Source organism: Oreochromis niloticus, linkage group LG2 (genome assembly GCF_001858045.2).
Source record: "Oreochromis niloticus isolate F11D_XX linkage group LG2, O_niloticus_UMD_NMBU, whole genome shotgun sequence".
NCBI lineage: Eukaryota > Metazoa > Chordata > Actinopteri > Cichliformes > Cichlidae > Oreochromis > Oreochromis niloticus.
This window is the reverse complement of record NC_031966.2, coordinates 28,997,130-29,014,986: the sequence shown is the minus strand read 5'-3', so window position 1 is coordinate 29,014,986 and position 17,857 is coordinate 28,997,130. Positions and strand designations below refer to the sequence as shown.

General features: G+C 43.8%; 1 protein-coding gene across 2 annotated transcripts; it reads right to left on the bottom strand.

Annotated features, from left to right (window-relative positions):
• Window positions 1-586: 586 nt before the first annotated feature.
• synpo (synaptopodin) lies at window positions 587-16,644 on the bottom strand. Of its 2 annotated transcripts, XM_005467952.3 has the most exons (4): window positions 16,537-16,644; window positions 11,714-12,936; window positions 5,572-7,640; window positions 587-3,705 (listed from the first exon to the last, which is right to left on the bottom strand). In XM_005467952.3, the coding sequence occupies exons 2-4, from the start codon at window positions 11,880-11,882 to the stop codon at window positions 2,428-2,430; spliced, it is 3,516 nt and encodes a 1,171-aa protein (XP_005468009.1). In that variant the 5' UTR covers window positions 11,883-12,936; window positions 16,537-16,644; the 3' UTR covers window positions 587-2,427. The 2 variants fall into 2 exon arrangements, with proteins under 2 accessions (XP_005468009.1, XP_019200862.1); XM_019345317.2 differs by lacking the exon at window positions 587-3,705 and having other exon boundaries at window positions 4,668-7,640.
• Between the last annotated feature and the right edge of the window lie 1,213 nt (window positions 16,645-17,857).

Genomic DNA, 17,857 nt, shown 5'->3' with positions numbered 1-17,857 from the left:
CATAAGGGATCACTAAGGGTTTTGGCTTAGGCAGCAGTTATCCTTCTTTTCTCCTGGATTGCCGAGAGCATCCTTTAAATTTACTCAAGGCCTTCTTGATATGATGTTCTTCTGCTACCCCGGCTGCTGTATCTGAGGGGGTGGTGTTCCCTCTGTGTTGTAGCGTCCTGATAACACCCAGTTTGTGTTCTAGTGATTGATGAGAGTCAAACCTTAAATACCGATCCGTATGCGTAGGTTTACTTTTAAATATCCCCATTACTCAGTAAAATCTCACAGTCTAAGAAGGCTAGCCTGCCTTCTTTAGACTCAAGTTCACAACAAGTTCACCAGTTCTGTAAACTTGATGTGTTGGTCCACCGAGTTAATGTGATCAGTGAATTGTGTTATGTACTGCGATTTGATTTTCACCCAGGTGTCATCCACATACCTGAACCAATGACTTGCTGGTGTTCCAGGGTAGAATAACGGGCCCTCTTTTCCACTTCTTTCATGTACAAGTTGGCCACAGTGGGTTATTTTCCATTATATTCCTCATTAGGGTGATGGTTTTATAAAATACAATAGCAAAGACAAACTGAAAATATTTAATCTAGTGTGGCATTTTTTTATTCTGCATAAAATCATTCAAAGATCATACAGTTATGCAACATGGGTTATAAAATGCAGGCATGCAATCAACCACCCCCCCTCCACCCCCCTCCCAAAGCACTCCCAAAAAACCCTGCTTTCAAATTCAAAACTATAACAATTCTTGTTAAAGTCTGAGAACTTCTGCAGTCCACCTAGTGGTTACCCAGGTTGAACTCAAGCCGTGACAGTGATAGGCCTAATCCTGCTTAAGGAGCCGGGTCACTGTGTAGCAGGAGTCCCCGTCACTCAAAAGACACACAGGGTAAATATTTGGCCTGCGTGTCAGGGAATGAAGGAATGATCTGTTGTGCTAGCGAACGACTTGAGAAGGTGGTGTAATATGCCTCCACGCTTGAAACATAAAGCTCGTTCTGGCAGCAGGTATGTTTGCGGCTAAGTGCCACCATCATCATGTCAGCATTATGCATTCTCCAGCTGTGGGCTATTTTATTTTTTTACAGTATACAAGTGTTTGCAAGGTTTGAGTGACACTTCTCAGAGCAATCAAGTTTTTGAACAACCCCTTCTTAGCCCCTGAAATGGAATGAAAAGAAGTGCAAATCAAGTACAAAGAGAAACAATAAAAGTGAACGAGAACATACATTTGATTTTTTATATGCATTTCAAATACATACTGGTCCTCCAATCATCTTCTGACAATCACTTTACAACGTACAACATTCTTCAAAATCTTTTTTCCCTCCTCTCCAAAAAAGCTTAAAGCACACACTTGTGTGACATCCACTTTTACTTCTGAACTTCTCTCTAACAGGCTCTCAGTGAAATATATAAATTTTAATCCATTCCTTGTCTCAATCCTTAATCAACCGTTTTTCTGTCGACAACAGCAAAAGAAACAAAAAATACAACAATTTTGACATCTTTCTTGGAACTCGGAAACAGTGTTTGATTGAACAGTTGTATCAATGCCCTGTCTTACCTCCACATAAGTCTCTGGATTTAACGATCCCTTTTTTCTGTCATTCTTCGTCAGTCTGTCTATAAATCTTACATTCATTTCAGCAAATCAGAGCAACGTCTATATGCTTTGCTAAACTCATTATTGCACTGTGATATTTATGCATTTTACTTACTTTGCAGTGGTTACAGCTGGTAATAAATGCGTGTGTGCTACCTATCTACTGCTGTGTTTTTGTTGTGGAAAAGGGAAGGAAACCCATCATAATCGGTACTGCCTAAATCAGTTGTCATTTTATCAATTCACTGCTTGGTCATATCCTAAAGCAGTACAATGAGAATGGCTCAACCAAAGCAGTATAAACTCACTTGAGGGGTATATTTACATGTTACTCATTTCCTTACACTTCAACATTTTTAAGTCTCAACCCCAATTTTCTACTTGCGTCATCAAACTAGTTCATTAATGAAGTTTAAAAATGGATACTTTTCTTCAAACACTTTTCAAAACACAGTATCGACGGTGAAGATTCTGTATGTTTGTTGTGAAAGTATAATATGTATTGAAATATCTTTGGTTATTTTGAGTCTTTTGCACTTTTTTGGCGCGTAAGAAGCATACAAGCCACAGCAACTGTGTTGTGTAAAAAGCTTGTTCTTGTCAGGCCATACTATGAATGTGAGCCATATGAAATACTATAAACTACCTCGATACAACATATACCATTATAGGATCTGCAATCAAAGTTACTTATGTAGTACTTATCTAACATTAGTCTGATGAAATGTCTCTAGAAACTCGGTTACTTGGTGATCTACTTCCACAAAACTCTATGAAATCTGAAATTGTGCTTTTGTCGACACTCAATAACGCCCTCACAGGTCAGTGGAGATGGTGCTTCGTTTCACCCTCAGGCTGCCGCCCCAGCCGCGGGGACAAGTGTTGTAGGAGTGGAGGCCGGGCGAGCGGAGGCCTGAGTCTTCGGATTCAACAGAGGCGTCGGAGTCGGTCAGGGAGCGAGTGTTGTAGAGACGCACAGGAGAACAGATTCTCTGAGTTGGAGTTGGGGGAGGGCTGGTGAAAGTAGGGGACTGTGCCCCCAGTGACCGTGACTGGAAGAGGTTGACGGGTGGTTTTTGACCATCGTAGCCCAGAGATGAGATGGGAAGACTGTGACCGCTTAGTGCACCAGGAGAAGGGCTGTTTTTACGTTTGGCTGCGTTGATGATATTTTTGGCCAGCAGACGATGGTTGGCTTTAGAGTCCAAGTTGTTAACTGTGGGAGACATGCAGCGACTGTCTTTGGGCAAGGAAACAGGAGAGGTGACGGAGGATGTGTACAGAGGTTTAGTGGTAGAGAGAGAAAAACTGGTTTGAAAGTGTGAAGGAGACTGAGAACGTGAGCCCCATGGAGGAGAGACAGGAGATGTGACTGTGGATGACTGGGATGGTCTGGATGTGGAAACTAAGACGCTAGAGGACTGGACCTTCTGGCTTACTAATGGTGATTGGCATCTTGATCCCCAAGGAGGAGGTGTGGATACATTTGTTTTGGAAGGTCTGGATGTAGGAACTGAGGAGCTAGTGGAAGGCTGGGTATTCACCACTGGGGATTGGCATCTAGATGCCCAGGGAGGTGTGTGTGGTGAAGTCGCTGTAGATGATTGGGGAGGTTTAGATGCAGAAAATGAGGAACCAGTGGAGGGCTTGTTGTTCTGGGTCCCCATTGGGGATTGGCACCTTACACCCCAAGGAGGAGAAAGGGGAGAAGGAGATGTAGAAGTTTGGGAAGCAGGAATCGGGGAAATGATAGCGGACTGGCTGACCACTGGGGACTGACACCTTGAACCCCAAGGAGGAGAGCGTGGAAAGGTGGCTGTGGATGTTTGTGAGGGTCTGGATGTGGAAGTGGAGGTAACTGTAGAAAACAGGATATTCTGAGTGCTCATAGGCGATTGGCATCTTGAATTATTACGAAACGATACAGGGGACGTGACTGAACGGATGGAGCTAGTGAGGGGCGGTGGGCTTGTTTGGAGGCTAGAAGTCCAGCTTCCAGCAGCTGGGCCGCCCGGGCTGCCTGTGAGGTTAGGTGTCCTGGTTGGTGTAGGTGTCTCACTGGGAACTTCAGCAGGACTGGACTCCTTTGATGTCTGTTGGATCAGGACAAGTGTTTCTTTAATTTCTTAGAAACATATATTCAAAAACACAGCATATTAATACACAAAAAGTTAGACTATAGTATTGTTAAGCATGGGGATAAGTAAATTAATCTAAAAGGTTTTTAGTTAAACTGTGTCAGGATGTGTTGTTCGGAGAGTCTGTTCAGGTGAAACTTTACACAATACACCCAGAAGATCAACCAAATAATCTTAATAATTGAATCTGTGATGATAAAACTGTGCCCATCCTGTGCCTCAGCAGCATTCAGGTTATGTTTGTGCACTCCCTCCTTCTGTATGTGTTTATCCAGCCTCCCCTGGCTACCAGCACACACTGGCCCTGTCTTAAGTGTCTCTCTCAGGTTACTGTCATCTGGCTTTCCCGTAGAGGATAACCTTTGCAGAGATATGAAGTTACCTGACAGAAGCAAGGCTCGCATCCATCTTATGTCTATTCTAATTAGGGAATACTCCCACTCAGTATGATATGATGAAACTGACCTGCTAGGATCACCTTCTCAAGAAGTTATGGTCTAGTAAGACGAATGTTAATGGTCGTATTTCAAATGTTCAAGGCTACTTTGAAAGAAAATAAGGCCCAGGTCAGGAGTCATAGCATTTGTCTAAATCTGACCCCCTCAAGGCCAGCCAGCGCAGAGTTCAGGCCTTAACATGAACACGCATAACTCAAATTGTTATGGAGGGAAAAAAACATCTTGTAATGGAAAGCTTCGTTTTTTTCCCCAGAACTTTAAATGTCACACGCTGTGTAACAAAATAGATCTGCCCCCCCTGCCGCAAGCTATCTGTGTACTTCAAGGAGGTATAAATTTTATTACTGTGTTTCCAGTGATTGCTTAAAAGGCAAAGAAGTGAAAGTGACAAACAATTAACATTGGAAAAAGCCAGTGAAGTCAGGAAATGAGGAAAAAAAAGTCAGAAAGGAATCCGTGTAGAGTGTTAGCATAAAGCTTTAATCAGAGGAAGAAAAGGTTCAGTCGGACATAAAACAATCGGATAGAACAGACAGAAAAGAGCAGCGAATCAAGGTTTGTGAAATGAAACAGACACAGTCCCTGTGCTCTGAAACAACAGCGTTTGATGACGGAATTACTGCTTCAAGTCATGAAAAACAAAAATATATATATAGCAGGCAGATTTGAAACACCAAAGAATTCAGGCACACACCATATAGTTAAGTAGAGCATGCTGAAAAGCAGAGTAAATTAAAATGAAGGCATAAAGACATAAAAGGAGTTCTCTTGCTGCAACTTTCATGTCAGTGAACAGCATTAAATTGCAAATCGTAGATCATAAAGCAGATGCTAGACCATCTGTTAAAGTGCTTTGTGAACAGCATCACCCGGGTGCCCAGTGGAAAAAGTGTGAGGCTGTTTCTCATCATATTTTAAAATGTGCTGAAAATGGACGTTCTTGAGTGCTGATGTGCTTCGCGGCTTTGGGAATGGCAGTCGATTTTCATTACGCTGAGGCACATTTTACATTTTCGGAGGATAATTACCAATCTTTGGGTTTTTTTACTGACAAAAAAGACAAATAATATGCACTGAACAGAAGATAAGATACAGATAGCCATGGCTAAAACTGTTAATCTGTCAGTAGTTTGATGAAGATGTTACATAATGTCTAAGAGACACATAAATTCTCTATAATGTGTGGGATGATAGTAATAAGAGGCACAAGAAAAAGAAGAAGGCACACGTTAAACAGGCAGTGTAATGAATCGTAAGTTTTAGCCCTATTAAAATCACTTCTGCAATCATGTGTTTAGTATCTAAAAAAAAACATTTTCTTTCAACACATTTTCTAAAAACGGTACAAAGAGGGTCTCCACACCTGCGGTGCAATCCCTGCCTTTTTGGCAGAAAATGTGGGCCTTGGTGCCTGTACTGATGACCGGGGAGAGGACACCCTGTCTGGAGAAAAAGCAGGCATCGGAGAGCTGATCCTCGGCTGATCAGATGTCGGATTTGAAGGATAATCTGGTCCTCCTGGAGGGCTGAGAGGTATTTGAGGAGACATGCATTGGGCACTAAAGTTAAAGGGAGGATTGTTAGGGAGGGAAGTCTGTCTGGAGAAAGTTGGAGTGGAGAGCTGGTTCCTGGCCTGTGGTGCTCCTTTGGGTAGGGTACTGATGGGGTCCTTGACTGGGTTAATGATGAAGAGAGAAGAGTTAAGCTGGTATGGCCGGTGTCTCGACAGATCCATCTCTATCTTGGAGCAACCATTTTCCAAAGGTGGCGGCTCTGGAACTGCCTCTGGTGGTGGAGGTTTTTTCATTGGTTTCTGCTTGACTGCTTGTTGCGCCTTGAGATTTTGTGAAAGTTGAGTGCACATGTCAGAGTTTTTAGCGATAGCTTTGACCCTACCAGGCATGTTTGATGGGTAAACCCAAGATGGTGGCAGAGACATTGTGGGAGAAGGAGATCTAATTTGGCCTGCGTTCTGATTCTCAACCACATATTTTTCCATCCTGGACTGACGCTTAGCAAACAGTTCAGCACCTTTTCCGGACACATTTGTAAGCGACTGCTCCGGTTGGTGCTGTGCCCTCGGTCGGGTCCTTGAGCTCTTGAGACAGGAGGCCCATTCTGGAGCTCTTGCTCCCTCTGTCCTGTCCTCTTCCTTGGCGAGGAAGTTGGAGGCTTCTGCACCCAGAGCCAGTAACTCTTCTTCAGATCCTGGCTCAGGGACAGATTTGTGTCCATGCTTCTTTCTTTCATCCGCCCCTTGCACTAGAGAAAGTAGCTCGGGGTTTGGAGCAACCACCGGTTTCTCTTTGAATGTGAACATTGACTTTTTATTTGCCCTCCTGGCAGCACCCTCCTCAAGTATTCCTGTTTTGATTGGTGTTGTCATCTTCGTCTCCCCAGATGGCTTAGGAACAAAAGTGGAGGGTTTTGGGGCTGTGGGAGGGCCATAATGGGGCATTTGTGAATACTGGGAAGCAGAGAAATGGGATGGCGGAGGAGAAGAAGGAGACATGACAGGAGACAGTGGAGGTGGACTGGAGTAGTAAGTCTGTGGGGGCTGGTTTGTAAAAGCTGGTAGAGGTGGTGTGGGATATGACGGAGGCGGAGGAGCAGGTGAGGCCACCACAGGCTGGGGGACAGTAAAAGCAGGGAGAGGAGGTGTGGAGTAGGAAGGAGGAGGGGGGATGTCCATGACAGGCTTGACGATCTCCGGAGACTGCACTGTGGGCGGAGAGAAGAAAGGTCTGGCAGTTCTATTGATGAAGGAGCTTGCCCGCTTAGATGTGGGCACAGACACCTTCTCAGGACCAGAGGCACCATGACAGCCATTAGGAAGCTTTCCAGCAGGATCTGGCCCTGTTTGCCTCCCATTTATCTCTGCTTCTCCTTCAGCATGTACTGACACTATCACATCAGTGGTTTTACTCCCTGGCGGAGTCTCACGCTCGGCCTCATCCTCTAGATCCTCATGAAATTGATGTCGTGCCTCTTCCTCTTGCTCCTCCTTGACAGGGAGGAAGTGTCTCTCTTGTACAACACTGTCATCAGTGTCTTCTTCTTTGTGGAAATCCTTAGCCGGCTCATCCATGATATCTCCCACTGAGCGTACTCTTGCAGGTGTCGAGAAGACCGACTTGTCAGCGGTCGTGTTCTTTAAGTTTAGATCTCTGTCCTTTTCCTCACTGCTCCTCTCTGCCCATGTCAGTTTGTTGGATGGGGGGTTTGTTTTCACATTCTCAGCTCTGTCCTCGTCTGACCTTTCTCCACAGCTCTCAAGTGTGAAGGCGTTGACTCTCTGCTTACGCCGATTAAAGAGCTGCACACCCCTGGACTTGGAGTTGGAAGGGACGGTGAGCTGAGCAGCAATGATCTGACTCTTGACGCGAGCCTCCTTTAGCTCCTTCTCTGACAAACTGGCACTCCTGGTCAGATCTAAAGCAAAACACACAGGAGAAAACACAAGAAGGGAAGTTCAACTAAAAGAAAAAGACAAAGGCGTTTTGCCTTCTTGTCTATATTAAATAATAAAGGGAGTAAGACCTCTGTAGACTTGGCAACGTGCTGCTATGCAGAGACAACTCCCTGGCATGTAATTAAAGTTTACCAAACTGTTTTCATGTACAAATAGACAGAACCAGAAAGGGCGATTTTTAACAAGTGTGGGATAGAAATATTCTCTTTAAAACCCACATAACTGTTTTGGCACCATGTGGTTTTGATTGCTTTTTTTTTCCTTTTTTTTTATTTCAGAGTACTTTTGATTTCAACCAATCTAGCAAGGGAAAAAAAGACCTTGTGGACATTTGACTCAGCAGACCAGAGCTGTAGGCAATGAGCCAGGGGACGTAGGCGGAGAAGCATTTGAAATAAACATGTCAACAGCTGCTTTACTAAAGTTAATGAAAATTAAAACAAACAACACCAAAAAAAGATCAAGGTCAATGCCGAAAGCTGCAAAATAGGGAAATTACAGCGAGTCGGTGTCTTACCTTGATTTCGTAGGTTTGCTGATTACTGGAATTATAAAATAAATGATAGTTTGTTTTCTGAGCTTGAGAGCTCCCTTTTAGGCAGCAGAGCTATTTCCTCTGCCTTCTGCAGCAGTCCCTCCCTGAGCATTCCTCCACCACTGAGAAAACTCCCTGCCTGTGCTTCCAGCATGCCTTTGGTTTCTCTCTGTACTTAATTTGTGCAGAACTGCAGCACAAACCCTTAATAGACCATTTTTACAATCTAAAACTAACCCCAGAAAAATCACATTTTTTCACTGCCCTCTATAAACATACTATACAATTAAATGTTCCCATTTAAAGTATAGTGAACACATCACTCTTCAAAGTCCACGAGAGGAAAATCAAAGCTGCATCTTTTGCCCTTTTTTAGCTCTATAAAACCTGTAGTCAGAGTCTCTTTGTTGTTATGGTGACACATCTGGTAGATTATTCACCGAATGCATGTTACTCTGATGGAAGATATTTAAAATCCCTGCAGGACGTTTCTCAGACAGCTAGCTCAGCCATGACTGTTTTTTCATTTATTAAGGTGATGAATCCAGACAGCTACATTATTTGATGTAATCATGTGCCAATCATAATAATTATCCATAAATCAGTCACTTGTAAAGCTGTCCTATAGAACTGAGTCGGCATGCAGTTTTTCCTGGCACAGAGTGTAAAGCCAACACGATCATTCCCCCCAGTAAAAAGGAATAATATGCATCTGTCACTGATTTGACAGACTAAATCTGGCCCTCAGTAATTGAATCAGCTCCTTGTGAGGTATCCTTGAGCTTCTTTTACATAAACTTAGCTAAAGTTCAAGAGCATACGTGTGCCATCCACTCTTTTTTTTTTTCATTAACCACGCACCCTGGACCTGCTCTAATAAGAAGCAGCGTGTTAACAAAGTTATCCTCTGTGATGATAACGATGATGACAGCAGTTATGTCTGCAAAAAAATGGATAAGTATAGACTATGTTAAATCACGCACCTGACACCAACATGATCTATCCCCCATATTAGATATTTGTTCCAGTATAACAAGGATAAACACATTACCACACCTTAGACAAGCAGTCCTCTCATAACTACTGGCATGAGCATAAATCACCTTCTTTTATAGACTGCTACACAGAAATGAGCCCACCTATCTCACAGGTACTTTATGTATACTCGCTGCCTTTTATCATTGTCGTCACTGTAAGCAGTAGCACCACCAGGGGTCCCAATGACCATTTTTATGAGCTATTTGCTGTTTATAATTCACGCTACCTGAATATACCAGAGCAGAGAGGCTTGAAATGAAGTGTCCTCGCTATAAACATCTACCTTGAATGGGAGCCAGCTCTGTTATCAAGTAGCATTTCAGGAGCAAATCCCATCAGTGACCAAAATACAAGAGGTACCTTTTATTTAATTTGAATTTTGATTTTAATTAGCGTTAAATTCTCAAGTTTTAAAGGTAATTTTATAGAAAATTCCAACAACAAAAAAGCTGCAGTTATTTTGCATAAAAGTTATATTTTAATCAACAACAAATACATAAAAAATGCTCAGGTTAGGCTTAAAAGTACAGATCGCATGATTACACACAAATCCCAGTGAGCTTTACCTTTTTAGTTATGAGGAGAAATAACTTTAAGCTTATGAGCCAGCGTCTTCTACAAAAACACTGCCAGTAGTAAGTCATATTTCTTCATAAAACAGACAAGCACAAGCTGCTTCAACATGTTAACATATTCTCACATTTCTTGAGTTTTCTGAAAGCCTGCTTCTCTTGCTGGATCCACTCTAGTGTCTAATCCCTTACCTTTTCAAGTGAAAACTCAGGGCTCCGCTGTTTTGTAGTACTTCCACAAGAGTTTTCAATTTAACTGCGCCTGATAGCTTCACACCCCCTTTCTGGAGCGAGGTGGGATCGGATTTCTTTTTCCCTGCAGTCCAGCACACAGACAGACAGGCAGGCAGGCAGGGAAAGGAAAGGAAAGGAAGGGAAGGAGGGGGGAAAGGCAGGGAGGGCGTGTAGCTGGAGGCTGTGCTGTCTGTCACTCAGCCTCCAGCGTTGTTTTACTTTTTCAGATCTGTGCCATCGCACTTCCACATCCACTTCCCTAATTATATATATATGTATAAAAAAAACTGGGACGTGACTGCTTGACAAATCTGAGTCTTTCATTTTAGGAAGCTTTACAGAGGCTGCACTTTATTTTGAAAGTTCAGGACATGGGTGCAATCAGCGGTAAGTAGTCAGCAGCTTATCTCTGTCTGATGTCCTCTGCCCTTGCTGTCCTCAGTGCACGTCTCACACTCGCTCCAACTAAGTGTCTGCCCTCTTTGAACCCTAAGGCCTCCAACCTGCAGGAGTGGGATAGGAATTTCCTGTCCAACATTAGAGTCAAAACTCAGCGCTCAGCAGCGATGAAAGAGCCCCTACATCATATTGCCTACCCCTCCTTACTTCTCCACCTCCAACTTTCTCTACCTCTGCCCTCTGCCCCATCACCTCATCCCAGCACGGGTGAGATCAGACAGGAAAGCTCCCCCCGCCCTCACGGCAGCGGGATTTAAGTCAGGGAGGCCAACCCTGCTTTTGTGTATCAAAGGTCAGATTACCCCGTCGGATGTTATCTTTCTCCGGGTGATGGCTGTGGGGTGAGCATGGATGACAGCACCGGCCCCTGCGGGTGATGCGTGAAGCGGTATGGAAAGACGAGGATTAACAGAGGTCCTGAGATCCTACCAGACTGAATGTGACCTAAACTCTCAGCAGATCCCCCTGGGAGGAATAAAGAAATCCAGTTCAGAGGTGGAAACCAAGCTCTGCTCATAGCGTTACTGTTTCACGTGTTAGGAAAGATCCCACCGGAGCAGTTGTCCACTTTCTTCGCCGCCTTTTTGTTGTTCTAGTGATCTCTGTTTCATTTGAGGAAACTAATTAGTGAGTAATGAGTGATGGGAAGGGTATTGGAAGCCCAGAGGCTATAGATCCATATCAGGAACAATTATTCGAGGGCTGTGAACCTTTTTAATGCACAGTGCCTTTTTACTCACTTTGAATAGTGCATCTGAAAAACTTGTCACCACCCAGCAGTAGTCATGTTTTCTGTGTCTTTTCATGGATTCAACATTACTATTTTAAAACAGGTTTTTTGAAGTTAAGTTGGCAGCTGTAGAGGTAAAAAGAAAAGGGGCATTTCCAAACAACGTTTCCCACAAGTTAGCCTGTTATTGCCTGTGGCCGGGTTGTATATTAAGACAGCCCTTTAGCAGTGAGGCATGATTGCATTGGCACAGCTGCTACAAGAACCTGTATTTTTATGACACGGAAACAGATGTTTCAGAGACCAGTTCATTGTGTCAAGTTGCTCTGATGAGTCTGGACTCCTTGTAGCCACACTGCACCTTAAAGGCAGCACCACAAACAAACCACTGAACGCATTTAGAGTTACACTTTCTTGTAAGAAGTCCAAATAAGGAGAGAAAATAGCAAATAAACAAGCACTTACTTGTTTTCCGGCTCATGTGTTCTTTGTTGAATCCTGTCTTCTCCCATGATGCATTGTAGTCTGTCCCACGGGTCTGCATGTCTTGAGTTAACTGGAAAGGTTTTCTCAAGCCCCCTGGGCTCCAGCTCACCCCTCTCCTGATGGACGTATGTCCCTTCTCCATCTCCATCGCCGTCTGTCGCAGCAGGAACAAGCCCTCAACACGGGAGGGAGAAATGCTAGTGCTTCGTCCCACTCGGCTCAGTCTCCTCTCCCGATAGGATGAAGCAACTGGTGAAAGATGGAAGTTTTACTCCTTACTGGCAAACAGTGAATTAGCTGAAAGAAAACACCCACGCAGAAGATGAGGGAAAGGTAGTAGCTCAGTTTTCCCAGTTTCTGTTTCCGGTCACGGCTCCCCTTTCAGCAATAATTCTTCCAAATGTTGTCCTGCAGACAGCCGAAATTTGACGGAAGAAGCGTGTTCTTGCTTTGGTCTTCATGAAGTATTATCCTGCATCTAATGGGACCTCCCAGGAGGGTCAGCTTCGATGAGCATTGGATGAGCTCCCATGGACAAATGCCACGAAAATTGCACAAGATTGTTGAGCTCTGTTAAAAATCTGGCACGAAGGGCTGAGAAAGAGTCCAAGCTTCTCTGCTCACATCTCTTTAATACTCCTTTTTTTTCTTTCCCAGATGTTGCTCTTCCTTTTCTTCTATTTTAGTCACAAAAACAAGTTTTTCGCCTGCACCCCAATCTTCAACTCGCAGATGACTTTTCTTTTGGAGAAAAGAGATCTGCCCTTTATCTCACAGATCATAACTCTTGAATGGCTCGCAGGGAAGCTGTGCATATGAGGGGCTTCCTGCTTTTGGGTGCGTGTGAGGAATAGCATTTCATACTGGAAAGGTCACTGCAGAGGCTGGTTTGTATTCAGTGTTCAAAAGCATTCAATTAGGGCTGCTTTCGTCTGGTGTCCCGTGTTATTTCTCAGGCATTAAAGCCAGACACGGTCTCTGAAAGTAAAATGATCGATTTCATTCTTCTGCTTTTGAGGAAAGCCATATGTGAGAATGAAGGTTCCTATTTCATGCGGCGGATGTTCTGACTTCCACTGAAACACATCAGTGGGCTGCAGCTAAGACTTCAACAGTTCCACCAGTTTGGCTGTTTGTTGGATTACAGATCGCTGTGTTTTTTATCAAATCATCCTCTGTGTTCACTGTATGCCCAGAAGCGCCTGCAAGAAAAAGGAGAATATGCAGTTATGTCAAATAAAATAAAAATAAAAACTGGATGATACATCTAACCAATGTTGTCTATTTTAAAAAATTCCACTGCTTCGTACACGATTTGAATTCATCTCGTTGGGTTCAGGAAGGCCATCTGATATTTAAAGACTTTTTAATGGCGTGGTCTGAAGAACATCATTTACCTAACTCTTCTGATGAAAGTTTAGTTAGTTTACTTCCAAAAATAAAAGCATCAAACTCAACTTATCTCAGTTTTTGAAACGGCAGGAGTCTGACTCTCTGTCTTCAGAGATAAAGATCAGGCTTCTCACTTTGAAGTGCAGCCACACTAATGGTGCAAAGTCGGAAACGAGAGGCGCCTTTTAGAAAAAAAGAGTCTGATAAACTCTGTTGTCTCCCATGAAGGGAGGAAGGCTGCAGTCCATTCAGGTTTGAGTGTTGGGGATCTACTGTGTATTAAACCTGTCAGACACAACTTTATCCCTGCCTCAGGGTCTGCGATCCGATAGAGCACACTGAGAAAGTGAATGTGGACTTAAGCTTTCCATTCAGCGTGAAGTAAAGAGAGAAACAAAGACGTGAATATCTTGCAGTGACATCAAGTGGGCACACATCCTCCTTCACTCTTACCCTGTAGAGTATTTCTTTAGATCAGCAGTGTCATGTTCCTCCTTCAAAGCCAATAGGAGCCACTGGCAACTTTTGTAATGGTAAACCACTGTTTGCACATCTCCTTGTCCTTGATCGGACTTGCCTCACCTCAAAGCTGATTGGGGTTTCATTTTTGCTTGTGAGTCACTGCTCATGAGTGGGAGGCTTGTTCAAAAACTACACACACACACATTTCACACTTGTTATTTTTAAATGCCTTTTCTGAGATTCCTGAGAAGTAAAGCAATGCTGTTTTCTCGAGGTGTCTAAGCACCGTAAACTTGTTTGGATCATTTGAAGGCTGTGTTTTTGTTTCGTAAAATAACAACTGAGTCATGAAAATTCATAGCAGGGCTGCACATTAGTCCCTGGACACAATCAGGCCAAACAAAACCCTGCTCCACCTCCCTGCTGTAAAAAAAACAACAAAAATCCTAGCTTACTGGCGTGATCGTGTCAAGTGACATGAAGGCTGGTATTGTTTAGACACTCTGACAATCGCTCTTTGATTCCTCCAGATGTGCGATCTGTGCTTGGATCACTCAGAAAGCGACACTGTCTCTTCAGATTAGCTTTCACCGTGTCACTTTCCTGCAGTGGTTTTATGATATTTTTCTTCACTCGCAGTTGTCTTTGTTTCCTGTCTCCACAGAGAACATAGGTGAACACGTGTTGAGGACATGTCCCAACACCCCTGGTTTAAACATGGGTTGATTGCCAACTTTGATCCAGTCTGCAAATATTTATTAAGTGACAGACAAGGAACAGATGTAAGAACTCTACATGAGCAGAGGCTCTGGCTCAGGAAACAAAACACCAGCATATGGACTTTTGAAATCTGCATCTGTCCCAATCCTTTCTTTATGTCTTTTTCTTTCTCCTTTTTATTCATCCGGGCTTGTTAATACACAGCTTGATGTTGTATTTCTTCCAAACAAACCTGTGATATCTATCCCACTCTGGCGATTATGTGCTTGCCATACCTAATAGTCTGATATCTCTTCCACCACCACCACCACCTGCTCTCCAATTACTTTAAAGTTCAAAAAGTATTTCGCAGTGCCCACCTGTCCCGTTTGGCTTCCACCCCTGCACAATATTCCTATGCCTCCCATCTGCCTCCGTGATCAGGAATCAAGGATCTAATTTACAGTTTGGCCCCGCAGGCTGCTTTAATGTGTAATCACAGAGTTCCTGTCCATCGTCAGCTCATGATGGATTCATACCAGACAGCATATCTATCCCTCTGCCCTCTGCGGCGTGTCTCACATAGTGACGGCGCACAAAAGAAATTGCTTTTGGCACCCTTACAAAACCTTAATCACTCATTTGTCCCTCATGGCTGTTGTCTTGTGTGTTTATTACACATCTGCATCAGTAGTAGAACGTGTGTCATCCACCTAATAGCTCACAAAGCGCATGCAGTTTCACCCCAGGAACGGCATCTGCACATCATCAGTTGCTCGGGGCGCACATGAGCGGATGTCAGGTGAGCGCGCATTCCACCTACTCTGTGACTTGAAGAGTATCATTTACCAAGCTTATAATGAGGCATCGGGTCAGAGCATTGACTTGAACTGCAAGCCTTTATGACTGAATCCCTGAGGGGAAGATCTGCTGCGTGTCTGCTATCGCCTGTCTTTTGCTGGGATGTTTTACAGTTAGCAAAAAAAAAAATACAAAAAAAAAATCATTTAGCGGTAAAGGCTAAAGGCTTTAGCGGGGCCTCTCTCTCTCTCGCTCTCTCTTGCTTAAACAAAGAGCTATTCAAGGGCCCTCGCAGCACTACAAAATAATTTGGGCTAGTGCTCCAAAATGGGCATTCCTGCTTCATAATTCCTCAAGAGGCTGTGATAGTTAACATGCCGCAGCTTGTGCAAGCTGATGACAGACATCTAAAACATTGCAAAGAGTCGTCCCCAATGAAACGAACAAATGTCTCTCTCTGTTTGCCTTTGCCTTTTTTTTAAAGGACCCCCGAGAGTGCGATCATAAATCATGCAGTGGGAAGACCTTGTAATAAAGCGTCTGCTTCGTGCGCAGCTCATCCTGCTCTCGTTGTCACAGGTGGAGAACTTCAAGAGGTGAAAATAAATACTTGAAGTAGGTGTGTGTCATCCAGTGCCAAGAGGGAGGCACCTCCTTGAAACAATCAGTCATAATCTGAAAAACTGTTAGACATCAAAGGCAGCGGGCACAAACACTTTTTAAAAATGTAAAGTTGCAAGCAGGAAACTACTGGCTTTCTCTTCGCACTGAGACGTTTGACAAAGCAGGTTTCTGCTGTTTCAAAGCATCTCCCGTTACAGCAAAAATAAAGGAGGTGTAGTTTGCTAATCTGTGTAACACACTGTAACATATAGCAGAACAAAACCTCCTGTTGCTCCCCGGTAAAGCAGTTAATGGGGCTCACCTGTTGTGTTAACAGGAAGCAATTACTTATATATGCGTAAGTCAATACAGTCTCCAGTCAGGACTTTAATTGGATACACCCTCTAATGTTACACAGTGAAGTTCAAGTCTATAACATGGCCACAGAGCGGGCTCCACACAGTCAGGACAATAGGCTTGGAAATCAGTGACCACAGTGCTAATGTAGCCAGCCAACACCCCCACCCCAACGACCCCTGCAAGCCTACAGCCTTCGCCAAGGGAAAAAACAGCAGCCACAGATGTTTGTCATCTACTCAAACAAAGACTTTCAGAGTTTCCCTCCTCTTCTGCCCCAGTTCGTCGCATTCCCCAGACTCTCTCTCCTCTTTCTCCAAGCAAAGATAGTGTCTTTTTACCCCATAAAGATAAACTTAATAGGCTGCAAGTGACAAAGTCTGGTGCAAGCAAAGATAAAATCCATGATTCAGTAAAGCAACCCCCCACACCCCCTCCCTTTTCTTTTCTTTTCTTCTTTTTTTTTGTTGGTTGGGTTTGCTGCTCACCTGTACTCCGGTGCGTCTGGCTGTGTGAGGCGGCGAGGGTGTGTACTGCCCCTTTTCAGTTCCTACGAGTGTGCGAGCACACCTCCCCTTTTTACCTCTTCTCTCCCTCTCTCTCTCTCGCTCAGTCGAGGCAGACGAAGGATGGGGGTGGGGGGGTCAGTTGGAACACAGAAGGCTCTTTGTCTGGGATTTTTTCATATGGTTTCCTTCAAGCTTGCATACTGAACACATTATGCCATAATATATTTTCATATTCAACGCAGGGATGTTGAGGGACCAGTAGGCCCCTGCTCTGTTCTCTCCCCACTTCTTTGTTTCATTCTTGACCCATTTCCCCACCGTGCACACCCGGGCAGAAAAAAAAAATCCAAAGAAAGAGTGAAAAGTATGCAGGAAAAATGCCAGGCTGGGTTTTCCGCTAAACTCCAAGAATTTGTCGATGCACTTCTTACATGTCTCCAAATATTAAAAGTCAAGGAAACAGATTTCTGTTTGAGATATGCAAACATAAAGACTCCACAGAGCTTCTTACCTCAGACGTCCAGATTCCTCACGATAGTAACTTTACATTCATATTTGATGTACAGTACACGACATTTGGCCTTTTCCTCTGGGATGTTAATCTTAAGATTATGGACGTGCACTCCATATCACCAAAGATTTACATACTCGAAGGATCCCTCAAGTACCATAAAATGTCAGTAACATCTGGTAAGTGTCTGAGCCTTAAAATGATTAGATCTGTAGATTTATAGAGGAATGCTATAAAGCCGCGTGAACGCGTTTCACCTTCTTCTTCAAAATCCTTTGTGCACAGACCTGAAAGCCTTCACCGAGATGAGGACTGACTGCGGGCACTGGATTGTTGGATACACAGTGGAGACTGCCTGGCTAGGTCATATGCTTGAAAAATGTATCTTGAACAGCTGCCAGGCTTTAGGAATAACATCTTAATCACCCTTCAGCCACAGGACAAGCTAACTTTATTTAATGGTGCACTTATTCTGATTGTGGTTCACCACTCTTTCAAAGAGCAGGTCACCCAAAGTTTACCAAAAGGCACGTCTCTACATTTCAAATCGGGCCTGTGATCATGGGCGTGTTTTTCAAATGCACAGATTCAGCATCTTTTGTAATCCCAAAGGTGTGGTTTGCTGGTGATTTTGGTGCAACATGTCTGGACTTTCACCACCTCTCGTCACCTGCTGGATTGTCCTGTCAGTCCATCTCCTCGAGGCTGGGAAACGCCTTTCCTTCTGCTCCCAACCTCTATTCTTTTATATCTTTTTCCTCTCTTTCCCTCACATATCTATCAGCCCTA

Coding starts and splice junctions, on each gene's coding strand:
- synpo (XM_005467952.3), bottom strand. CDS start 11,882: ATGGAGATGGAGAAGGGACATACGTCCATCAGGAGAGGGGTGAGCTGG. Junction 7,641..11,713: donor ACACATGAGCCGGAAAACAA/GTAAGTGCTTGT, acceptor GTTTTGCTTTAG/ATCTGACCAGGAGTGCCAGT. Junction 3,706..5,571: donor AGGCAGGGATTGCACCGCAG/GTGTGGAGACCC, acceptor CTGATCCAACAG/ACATCAAAGGAGTCCAGTCC.